The following is a 13,030-nucleotide window of genomic DNA, read 5'->3' on the forward strand; positions in this document are numbered from 1 at the left end:
TCAGTCTTGAGTCTTTTCAAGCCCACAAGAGATCTAAGTCCACCCCACCTTGAATTCTACTGACTCTTATTCACCATCAATTTTCTTTGACCATTAGTAGTTCAGTGTCTTGTAGAGAGCTTAAGCTTGTAATAAATCTTTATATTCATTTGAATTGCCTGGATTTCCTGATTTCTTGCAGTTGACAATATAATTTTCAAATAGCCAAGTTGCTACAAATGAATGAGAAAATAAAAAGTATGATTCAAAGTGGTCTTTTAATCATAACACTAAGATAGAGTGAAAGACTAAACTGATTGCCCTAAAACTAACTTTCTTCTTGGTTCCAATCTAAAGAAACTTGAGTAATATATTTGTGCACTGATTCCATCTACATAGATCAGACCCTGACATTTGAGGATACCCAAATAAATATACAAATTTTGGGCACATAGAATATGTGTGTGAGAAGGATGCTTACACAAGCAATAGTGAGAGGTGGGTATGGGGCAGTGGTATAAAACCATTCAAGTTTCCAATTAAAAACCCACTATAAAGAGATAATTAACCTACTATACTCCTTTGAATGTTTAGGGCAGGGTCTTCAAACTTGACAGTTTTAAGACTTATGGACTTCAACTCCCAGAATTCCTCCTCCAGTCATGTTAGCTCAGGAATTCTGGGAGTTGAAGTCCACAAGTTTAAGACTTGTGGACTTCAACTCCCAGAATTATATCCCAGAATATAATATATGGTATTAATAATACCATATATTATACTCAGTTCAGTAGGGCTTACTTTCTAATATAATTGAGACTAAGGTCTAGAAAAATAATAAAAAAACCTTATTACACAATACTTTTTAAGGATGTCTACAATATTGTTAAATGAAGAGGGATTACCTATATACCACCAATTAACTTTGAGAAAGTTTGAATTCTAGACACAAGTTAGCAACAAAATTTTATTCTGAAGCCCAGTTGAAACTCTGATCCATCCAGAAGAAAGATATTCCCGATTCCATATCATTCCATCACTTGGATTTCATAATTATTTCCCTATCTTGATGTGTTCTGGATTAAAATTATCAGAATTCCCAGCCATCTTGGTTAACAACCATGTTTGTTCAGATTTATGGGCCATATATTTCCAATACTTGTGAAGGAAACCATAATGAACAGAGCTATTTACATAAAACATTGCCATTTGAAGCACTAGTGGAGGATTTCAACATTAGCGTTTCCATTTAATAAAACAGTAAATGTATAATTACAAAACTAGTGCTGTGTTAAGGTAAAATATTGTAGCTTTATCTACAATATGTGGATGCAACAAGAAGTCCCATTCTAAAATGACACAGCTCTGTAAATTTATATGTCTAATTATTGCAACCGTGCAATGAGATCCTAAGCATGTAGAAGAAGAAGTGACACTCAAAAACTTCACTAGTAAACGTATTTAAGATATCTCCAGTTTCCACTTCCACAGATCTACCCAGGCTCACATAACATTATGAATCATCTAAAATATTAATGAGGGAATTCTTGGATGAATACCTATAACCCAGGTTAGCATTAAAGAAGTTCTAAAGTGAACTCTATTCTCTCTAAATTTTTGAAGTTTTTAGAGTGATTAGCTGACAAAAATTTGATGTGCTGTACTGGACTTATTGTAAGATGTGGTTATCATGGAAAATACGATTGTCAGTTAAATGTAAGTCAATAAATCTTAATAAAAATTGAGTGCTTGAAGGAGAAATCATCCAGTATATTACTGTTCCACTTCCCCTATTATGCCCAATAAAACCAACTATTATGTTTTATTTTCTCTAACCTGCTCTACATGCCTCCAGTTTCATTACAATGCAAATTAAATTTATTTTTAAGGACGGGTTAGCCAATTTCTATCTGGGGTGGAATGAAACAAGTAAGATTATGTTTGAGCATTCCTCCGTATCCCCTCCACACAGAATGTGACATGTTTAAAGACTTGTCAATCTTTGGGATTTGGAAATCTTTTCTGGCATGCCATTTTCTATGGCTGCATTTAGAAGATGACATACATTTTGCTTTGGAGGATCAAAAACCAACTGCATGTAAGCCAAATGTGCATATTCGTCCCTTTCATCCCTTTTCACATTGAGAAAACATTCCTGTTTTATCAAAGGAGAGTTTGTTGAGCCTTCTGAAACACTGACTGGTGGTTCAAGTGATTCTACCCAAGATGTAAACTGAATAAAGTATGTACTGAGAAAATTTTATGTTTATGAATTGAATTCAGTCCAATGTTTTCTTGTAATATACAGACTATAACTTTGGTGTTGTTGTTTTTTTAAATCTTGCTTTAGGAAGTTATAACACTTCTATATACTGAGAAGACTTCTGCAAATCTGGATTACATGCAATTGCTTTGGTGGGAATATAACAACTATGGCATGGGTAATCTGAATAAACCCTCATGGTTTGATTATTTTCAGCATTGTTTAGACATGAGCATGAATTGCTAGTGAGTATATGGTTGCTTATCATTCTGACTCATGAGAAATTATGAAAAGTCATAGGGAGAAACCAAGTAAATGATTCTAAAATATCTTTTGAGTAAGAGGTTGTTTTAGGCAGAGATGTTATATAAGGCTCCACATGATTTTTAACTCAAACAGAATGACAAACACTATTTCTCAATGTGATCTGAATGAAAAACAAATGGGTAAAACATTGGAACAAAGTCTACTGTCACGTTGACCATCTGGCCAAAGAATGTACTGTATGTATCTGTGAACATCTAAATATCTGTGTCCTTAGCTCTTTTTGGAATTTGGTCCAATTGGGTATCAAAAAGAAATAAGGCTAAAGTGGGCAACTTGTAGCCCCAAAAGCTACACACAACCCCCTTTCCCTTTTTGCACTATGAGCCCCTCCAAACATGTGTGTTGAAAACTATAAATTTCTACCATTTTGAAATGGGAAACAGATGAAAACTGCAAAGTAAATCTCAAAATAAGCACATCACCGTTAAACAACACCCTGAAAACTGCCAAATTCATCATCATGTGATATGGTCACCTCACCTCCTTCTTCTCAGCCATCCCTAATCATAGCCGAAAGTGGTTGCCAACCTGTCCTAAATAATTTCTGCTATTGGATCTTGGAAAGCAGACTTATGAGAAGCAGTATATGAAACAGTAACATTAGCTAGGATATTAATAGTGACAATTAGCAAAGATGGATCTTCTAACCAACATAATAATGATAGATTCAGTGGGTGGTTTCTTCACAAAGTTTTCCTTCTTTCCTTCTTTTTCTAATTCAAAAATTCACTGAAAAGCAAATTTCTCACTCAGTTGTGTTTATTTACCTTATCACATGTCTGGGAATATGGCAAGGTGTGATAACAAAAAGAGATAGTGAAACGGAGGTGCAAGAAAAAGGGTTTAGTGAAACTGAGGTGCTTGGATGAGAAGGAATGTTGGTTGTAAAAGTGAACACAGCAGATACATACTGAACTGCTTAACAGAAGCTCTGATCTTTTAAGTACATGGCTGCTTGCAGGTGAAAGGAAGCAAAAATTTTCACCAAGATTTCCTGTCATCCAGCATGTTCAATATATGAAATGATATTACTATTTATCTGTAAGCCTTAGAAGATTCAGACAAGCTATAGGCCTATGGGAAACAACCTAAATTTCCTGTGATGAAGAGATATGCGTTATGGAGGCTATAGTATTCTAAACTACCTCCTAACCTTTCTCCTCCTGCAGTGGTTGAAGAGCTCCAAAGCTTTGGCACAGTTACAGGATTCTGCATTAATCTTTTACTTTGGTTTAGAAGCAAGGGCCCTGGTTGCTTCCCAAAGCACTTCCACAGAATGCCTGCAGTTGAATCGTCTTGAAAGTAAAACATCCCTCAAAGTTTTTCACAGACTTAAGAATCATTCAAGCCTTCCTCCTCATTGCTCAATATATAAAGCAATTTTATGTAATAGCTTTGTAACTTCAACTAGTACTTTAATGGCCAAACCTTCTGTACATTTTCTGATGGATGTGGTTAGAGAATGACTTCTGCCCCTTCCATTCTTCTAGTATTTTTCCCTACTTCATATTTTTCAAATATAGGCAGTTTACAACAAAAACATTCCATTACAAATACAGTATGGATAGAAATCCAAATATATGTGCTGTTGCAATTTAAGTCCCAAAAGTGTTTTTTTTTTTTTCCAAGAGGCAACTGGACTTTCTTTGTTTTTTCTTGAAGACATTTCACTTCTCATCCAAGAAGTTTCTTCAATTTTAACCTGAAGAATTTAAGAAGTTTCTTGGATGAGAAGTGAAACATCTTCAAGGAAAAAAAAGTCCAGGCGCCTTTTGAAAAAGCACCTTTGAGACAACCATGATCTGGATGACTGAGAATTTCTGTAGATGTTCCAGTTTAAAATATATGCAAAGAGATTTAACTAGAATAAAGAAAGAAAATATCCCAAAAGCTTTGGGAAGCCTTTCTTTTAAAATAATATCAACAACCTTGACTATTTGGGATAGATTCTGGCGAGGATAACTCTTGATAATGAAGATTGATCATAATAGGACTTTACATTTCTTTCTCAGCAACATGATGCTTGGGACGCTTGATTTCATGAATTTGTAATAATGACACAATAGCAAAATTGCACTGATAGTGATGAACTTATAGGACTGGCAGACTTTGATTTGAAGATTCTGTAGATTTGAACTCTTAACTGGCTAATTCTGCTTTTTCTGAAGTTATTTATGATTGTCTGTTCTATGTCTACTGAACATACCGGAAGCTGATGGACATACAGTAAAGGCAAGAATGTGCATCTAAGAGTATTCTGCAAGAATTGGCCTCTTTGGTGTTCATAACCTGTAATTAATTTCAGGCAAGACACTCTCTTTTGGTCATTTGATCTTGATTGATCACATATTTTCCCTTGTTTGGTTTTATAAAGCAGGACAATATCCCACAAAGTGAAATCTTTCCTAACATCTCTTATATTAACCATTCAAGATAAGCTATAGGTATCAGCCCTGAGTATGGAGTATGACTCATCAGATTATATATTTGAAGAAACAGAATCTTTGATAAACAAACAATGGAAAGAAAATACAGTTGCTAACTGAACCATGAACCTATACAATCACATTTGTTGTTAATGTCTATTCAATGTACCACTGTTGCTGCAAATAGAACCTGCCCATTTATTCTTTGGAAGAGTCACTCCATTTTCAAAAGCCATCCTCAGAAAGATCTTAAGGTCTGCTCAATGCTCTACTATTTCCATTTTTTTTCTTTTGTTTGACTGAAAAATCTGATCCAAGGAGAAAGGGCCAATTAATACAAAGATGCCTTTGAAAAGATCATGATGGCAATCGATCAATCAATCAATGAATCCAAACTCTAGATTTTTACATCATGATGCTGGATTCACATCTCAAGTCAAGCCAAAACTTTGGTAGCCATGGTTTGGTAGCTAAACCACTGCCTGGATTAATGCATCATACTATATCACAAATCATAATTTACAAACCACAATGGCCATTTTGTACAACACACTAAACCCAAACCTCAAACAAATCACAGTATGGCTCAGCATGATTTTAATCCTAGCCATAACACCGAACCAGTATAATAATTCATGCCCAACAAAAATGGAGGGAATCAGGCTGGGGAAAGTCGATGTATTATATTTTAGAAGCTTGTCTGAAAACATTCTTATTATGAGGTAAAGTATATTTTCCTCCAAAGTATAATAAAGCCACAAAAGAGAGGTAACGACAGGTTATCCTCAACTTACAACAATTCAGTGACCATTCAAGGTTACAATGGCACTGAAAAAAGTGACTTGCGGCTGTTTTTCACACTTATGTTGCACTATCCCCATAGCCACATGATCAAAATTCAGATGTTTGGCAATTGGTTCATATCTATGATGATTGCACTACCCCAGGGTCATGTGATCACCTTTTGTGACCTTCTGACAAGCAAAGTCAATGGGGAAGCCAGATTCATTTAGTAATAATTCATTTAATAACTAACTTAACAACTTCAGGGCTTTACTTAACAACTGTGGCATGAAAAGTCATAAAATGGGGCAAAAGTCACTTAACAAATGTTTCACTTAGCAACAAAAATTTGGGGCTCAATTGTTGTTGTAAGCTGAGGACTGCCTGTTTTAATCATAAACTCCTTAAACACAAGCCTTCCCCTTTTTGCATTTCCATGACATTGTATTAATAAATAATTCAGAAACAAACTGACTGGAAATATTCCATGTTTTCTGTTCCAGTTTTTCTTATAGTTTCCATGAAGTATGTTAGATGTCTTCCCCCGCTCCCCTTTCTCTCAGTTTCAAGTGAACAACACACAAACTGGAAAATGGCTCTGGTATATTTGATTATACCTACTCAGTTCTGCTTCCTGAAATGATTTTGTGTAGTTTTTCCTTTAGCAAAGCAAACCCCCAAACGCTTTGCTCAGAAGAATTTCTCAGGGACAGGTTGTGCCCACAGATGAAGAATGAATTCAAAAGCCTTTCTGCCATGAGAGAACAAGGAACATTGCCTCAGAGTCTTATACTCAGTTATAGCCTTCCCTCCAAATGACTGCAGATCCAAAAGTTATTATCTTTGAAGTGCAGTTATTTTTGGAGAGGGAGCACAAAATCTCATCTTGTTGTCATGTTCTCCAACTTCTTGATTTCACACTAGAGCATAAAGTGCTATGGCATTGTTTTATAAAATCTGGAGCTCTCTTCCCCCAATTTGGAGTCCCCCCCCCACCCATTGTTCTGGTTTTACCTTGTGGCTCCTATGTTCTTGTAGTTACACATAAGGAGATGCTTAAAGGTTTTCTTGAAAGTAGCATTGCAGAGAGCATAGCAAGCAGGGTTGATGGTGCTATTGATATAGCATAACCAGTAACCAATTGTCCATACTGTGTTGGGAATACAAGATGAACAGAAGCTGTTGATGAGTACCATGACATTGTATGGTGTCCAAGTAATGATGAAGGCCAGCAGAATAGCCAAAATAGTCCTGGTCACTTTTTTCTCCCTGGAAGGAGGGGGCTTCTTTTTGGCAGGCTGCTTTGTCATCTTGACAATCTTACGCGCTACAGTGTTCTGCTTCTCCTCTCCATTTTGTCCATCAGTGGAGACAATCTCCACGGCAGTATTAGTAGAGCCACCATAATCTCCTTTGGGGGACTTTGTGAGTATCCGAATGCAGGTCAACTTAGAATTCTCCACTTTTGCATTAACTTGAGAGATAGAAGCTCTGGGATTCTCTGTGATTGCTTCATCCTCTTTCACATTGGAAGCACCTGCACTGACAGAGGTGGAGTCATTTGAGCTCTCCTTTTCTTCTGCTGGAACACAATTCTCCATGACTGGCTCCCCAGTGGTTTTACCGTTCAGGATTTTATTGTGTTCAGTCCCATCTTCATTGGTTGGGAGGTTGTTATTATTTGATTTCCCTATTTTACTTTGAACTAAACTTGGTGATGCTGGATCCTGGCTTTGGCCTCCCCCTTTTTTCTCTTTTTTAACCCTGCTCCTACTAGCACGGGATATTTGCCAGTACAGAATGGTCATGATCACAACAGGAAGGTAGAAAGCTGCAATAGCTGTGCCAAAGGTGACAGCTGCATTGGATAGGAACTGGATGTAGCATTCCTTATCGGGTACCGTCCTTTTTCCTACAATGAACTGCCAAAAGAGAATTGCAGGTGCCCATAAGATAAAAGAAAGAACCCAGGCAGCTGCAATCATCATCCCTGCTGTCTTAGTGGTCCGCCTGACTGGATAGCTCAAGGGTTTGGTCACACAAAAATACCTGTCAAAACTGATTATGAGAAGATTCATGACAGAGGCATTACTGACCACATAGTCAAGAGCCAACCACAAGTCACAAACCACAGGTCCTAATGGCCAAGAGCCTATCACAGTGTAAAGCGTGTACAGGTTCATGGAAAAGACACCAATGATCAAGTCAGCACAGGCCAAGCTGAAAAGAAAGTAATTGTTGACAGTTTGTAGGTGCCTGTTGACTTTTATGGACACCATAACCAAGATGTTCCCAATGATGGTGACAAGGCTGAGGGACCCAGCCACCAGGACAATGAAGACAACCTCAACTGTTTTATAAGGACTTGGCAGGGTCATTCTGTCCTCCAAATAACTTATGTTTGTGGAGTTATTCATTTCTGCATCTGTTGATTGAATGCCTGTTTAAGCCTGCAGAGGAAAAGAAAGAAAGAAAACAAAGATGTGAGACATTGTCTTTTCCTGCTTTTGGCAAATGAAGAAAATAACTACATCTCACTGGCACAGCACATGTTCTGTATGCAGAAGGTCCCGGTATCTCTGGGCTTAGTCTGCAAAAGCTCTTTTCTGAAAACTTGACATGATGATCCAGGTCATTGCTGATACCATTCAACTAGATAAAATGGTTGACTTGATTGAATCAGTCAATTTAATGGGCTTTGATTTAATCAAGGGCACTTTCCTACATTGCTTAAGATGTGACGAAAAGTGTGAAAATATGTACACATATAGAGAGAGAAGAAAAAGAGATATCAGACAGAACAAGATTAAAAATAGAAAACATATATATATATATATATATATATATATATATATATATATATATATATATATATATATATATATATATATATATATATATATATATATATATATATATATATATCATTCAGCTTTGTTCGGGTATTTTCCCACGTCATTGCAGTTCTGCTTTTAAAGTTGTAGCAACGTTTCGGCAGAATCTCATCTGCATTTTTTTGCATTTTGACCTGGAAAACCAAGGCATATACGAAGTCCCCTGTGCATCATGCCCGGCCACATACATTGGACAGACCAATAGAAGAATAAGTACCCGCCTGGATGAACACAAAAATGCAGTCAAAAAGCTGGAACACACTTCCTCACTAGTCCAACACATGGAAGCCACAGGTTATAGCATCAACTTCAATGGCACCAAAACCCTAGCCACTATAGAAAACCCCAGCCACAGAATCATCAGAGAAGCCATAGAGATTGAAAAAAGATCAGAAAGCACGAATAGAAGAGATGATTCCACCAGACTGTCAATCATTTGGAAGCCTGCACTCACAAACAAAAAAAATCTCCACACCACTAGCCAGACAAGCACCTGGGCACAAACAGATCCCCCCTGATACTTCCAGCTCAAACACACCCCAACCAGGCACCCAGATGAAACCTAGCTTCCTAACTAATGATAGCCGTCCGTTTACCCAGAGCCAAGCTGCACTAAAGGCCTCCAATAAAGTAACACAATGTTGCCAGCCAATCAAGATACAAAAAGAGCCAAAAAACAGACAGAAGATATTAGAAACACCAATCAAGCAGAACACAGCAAACTCCAAGACCAATAAACACAGACCAAGACTCCCAACGAATCAGGATAAAGAAAAAACCATTCTGGCACAACAATAGGCTGCCCAAAATTTAAATCTGAAACCACTGTAAAAGTCTGACTCACAGATGAACACTATACAGAAGCCTGATGATGGCAGATGAGATTCTGCCGAAACGTTGCTACAACTTTAAAAGCACAACTACAATGACGTGGGAAAATACCCGAACAAAGCTGAATGCCATACATACATACATACATACATACATATACATATACATATGTATATGTATATGTATATGTATATGTATATGTATATGTATATGTATATGTATATGTATATGTATATGTATATATCATGAATTATGAAGTAATTGGAGTTCAACATTGTGATCTGGCACTTTCCTTGCAGAAATATGACAACTGGGTAATGCCAATTGAAGCAACATTTGCACAGCTTGGCCAGTCTCTGAGTAGAGCAATATCAATGTTTCAAAGGAAATTATCTACCGGTAAATACTTCTGTGTACAAAGTAGTCATCAATTGTCAAGACCAGTATTGGGCACTTTTAAGGCAATGCAGCTGCCCTCAACTGGTTGTCTTGTATAATGCAAATACTTTTCAAACAGAGCACTGTGGACACTCTACACTACTTAGAAGTAGAGGGGCACTTCTCTGCTCAGTGTTCTTTTAACCAAGAGGTCACCTTGATCAGTGTTCATCAAAAGAAAATGCTCTGCCCAGCTGCACTTAGCAATAGCACTTAGACACATATACCACTCCATAGTGCTTTACAGCACTCTCTGAGGACAACCTGGGTCCTCATTTTACCAACCTTGGAAAGATGGAGGACTGAGTCAACCTTGAGCTGGTCAGATTCAACTGCTGGATGTGGGCAAGTTTAGCCTGCAATACTGCATTTAACCACTGTGCCATCATGGCTCCTAAGCAGAAATAGCACTGAGTATTTCTGATTATTCTTCTACAAAGTATAGCAGCCTGCCAGCTACACAAGAAAGTACCTGAAAATAACAAATTAAAACAAACTCTTATCTGACTGGTACAGTGATTATGTTATACTCTCTTTTCTGTTTTTTTTTTTTTGTGTTTTTTTTTTTTGACAATTTTGTAAAAATCAACTCTTAAACAAGGTGTGCCATTCTAAAAGAGCTAGACATAATAGTACAGCTTCCCCACCCAACAGTGTTTTGAAGAAATAAATAAGGATATCTAATTCAAATGAAGGGAAGATTCAACTTTTTTATGATATATTTTTTTAAACTCGGGTAGGCAAAGCTGTGTCTGTAGGTGCCAATGTATCCACAGGCTTCCCAAGGCAGCTGTCGTGCTTCCCATATCACATAAGTGTTTGTGTATGCATTTTAATTAAAAGTAACTAAATGAGGAGCTGCTGTGCCACAAATAAAGCACCTGAATCTTTACCAATATGTTTCAGGAATCTGTGTAACCAACTTGGAAGATGAAAAATGGCAGCTGGCTGCAAACAGATGTTTAATTTGAAAATGAATCCACTTGCTCCAGAAAAGAAGCAAAGATTAGACCCAGATAGGATGGAGTATTATTATTTTTTTGTTAAGTAGGTATTTTTTCCATAACACTTGTTTGTTAAAATTTCTCATTGGTAGCTCTTTTATTGGAGAAATATCTGCACTGTGCAAATACCAAATGGAAAAGATTACCTATCACATCTGATTACAGTATATAAAGTAATAGCTGTATGGAGTGAAAGTTCTTCAAGCCCTGCCAAATATCTTTCCCAACTCCAGCTAAGAACCATCCAGTGGTGAATACCCAGGACTAGCTAGATTACTTACCAAGCAAGCCCTCCTTCACTAAAGGATAATGAGTCCCCAAGGCATTATGAATGTTAGTGTAATTAATTTCTTTCAAAGCAAAATGACTTGGATTGCTACAAGTTGTAGTTCCTTGGAACATCGGTTTCTGTGATCAGTGTTTGGAGATGCACCTCCTCAAAGATTATTTCAAGAAAAAAAAAAAACTGAAACACCAATACTAGTTTGATATAGTGGCCCCAAGAGAGCAGGCACTTTTGCCCTTTAATTGCATTTCATCTTTTTTTCCATTTCTTTGAGCCTATTCAATGGAACAAGCTAGCTTTGCTAGATGAACAATCGAACAACCTAGCCTTGTTTTATTCAGAAGCTGTGTTTAATAGGCTGGATACATTTATGATGATTTCAAAAGACATATTTTTGTACTATTCCAGACCTTTTTAAGAGGTACATATGGATTCTCAAGGCTGTCCCTAGAAGGGAAATGCAGCAATGTTTTATCAGAAGCCTGCTGACTTCGGCATTTTTTTGCAGCTGTTAATGCAGAAAGCCTCTTCTGCACAGAGAATTATAAGCAATTAAAATTTCTAACTGACGATCAGACGCTGCCTGAAAATATGAATGTTTCCCTTACTTTAAAATCAGATTGCCTTACTCATCCACCTACTCCTGTCCCCACAAAATTCCTGATTCAAGCATATCAAAACGGAAGAGTCCCCCACCCACACACACGCACCTCCTATCAAAATGCAGGCAAGTGATTTTTTGGGGGTAGGGGTTGCTTATAATCCAATAGTAGACACAATCAGCATTTACAATATTCACAAAGGAACAAGAGAAAAGAATAATCTGTAATCTTCAAGAAAATGCTATTTACAGTTTATGAACAGGATCGGTGGTTATGGAGACTAGCAGCATAATCTATCGTCCATCAGTTCCTCTATCTATCTATCTATCTATCTATCTATCTATCTATCTATCTATCTATCTATCTATCTATCTATCATCTATCACACTGTAATACTCCACACCATGTGTGATATAGTCTCACCAAATGAGTGGCTCTCAGACTCAGGAATAATTGAATATGATCCTGGGTCATTACAGTAGCCTGTGTAGACTAAAAGTAGTTTTATGGTCAACCAAAGATACATGTAAAAGAAAACCAGACACACACAGTCACATCATAAATGTCTCTAGCTGAATAGTAATCCAAATTTAACCAAGATATTCTATCAGGTTCCTGATGTGAAATTCATGTGAACCAGATACAAAGCCCCACTTGCCAAATAACCAGTCTCTTAATGAAATGCCTCTTGAAAACTATTGCAATGACATAAATATGAATTGCTTAAGAGGATTGATCTTTGATGTTTCTCACATAGTGTAAGTCATTATCACTCCTCAGTTGATACTGACTGACTCACTGAGCAAAAATCAGATTTTGACTGAATTGTCTAAATTCATTCCTTATGTGAGAAAAGCTATATACAGTATGGTAGAAGTGTGGAGCGCTTAGCTTCTCTGATACCTTCATGCCTCCTAATTCTGGAACCCAACAGGAACCTTGTGGTTAAAATGAGAGGCAATGGGCAAAGTTTATGAATGTTGTCAGGGGAGCTCCGCTTTTCCTCTCACAAGTTTAGTACTTCCTAAAATATTATTTTTAATTCCATAACAACTCTCAATATCTCCGGAAAGTAAGAAAAGCTAATCAACTACACAAGATTAATGATCTAGATTTTAGGCACTCGCTAAGTGAAGTGAGAAACTATTTCAAAACTAAGTCCTGTCTAGCATATAGAACAGAATCAGGAATAAAATGGTT

The 13,030-nt window shown here is 37.0% G+C and overlaps 1 protein-coding gene across 1 annotated transcript; it reads right to left on the minus strand.

The window, feature by feature from the left end:
• Positions 1-680: 680 nt before the first annotated feature.
• CHRM2 (cholinergic receptor muscarinic 2) lies at positions 681-8,221 on the minus strand. Its single transcript, XM_087968517.1, has one exon. It carries the CDS (start codon positions 8,190-8,192, stop codon positions 6,786-6,788), a length of 1,407 nt encoding a protein of 468 aa, XP_087824643.1. The 5' UTR covers positions 8,193-8,221; the 3' UTR covers positions 681-6,785.
• Between the last annotated feature and the right edge of the window lie 4,809 nt (positions 8,222-13,030).

The sequence above is a fragment of the Notechis scutatus genome, chromosome 6 (genome assembly GCF_049901735.1).
Source record: "Notechis scutatus isolate UNSWTSFEM ecotype Mainland chromosome 6, rNotScu1.2, whole genome shotgun sequence".
Lineage (NCBI taxonomy): Eukaryota > Metazoa > Chordata > Lepidosauria > Squamata > Elapidae > Notechis > Notechis scutatus.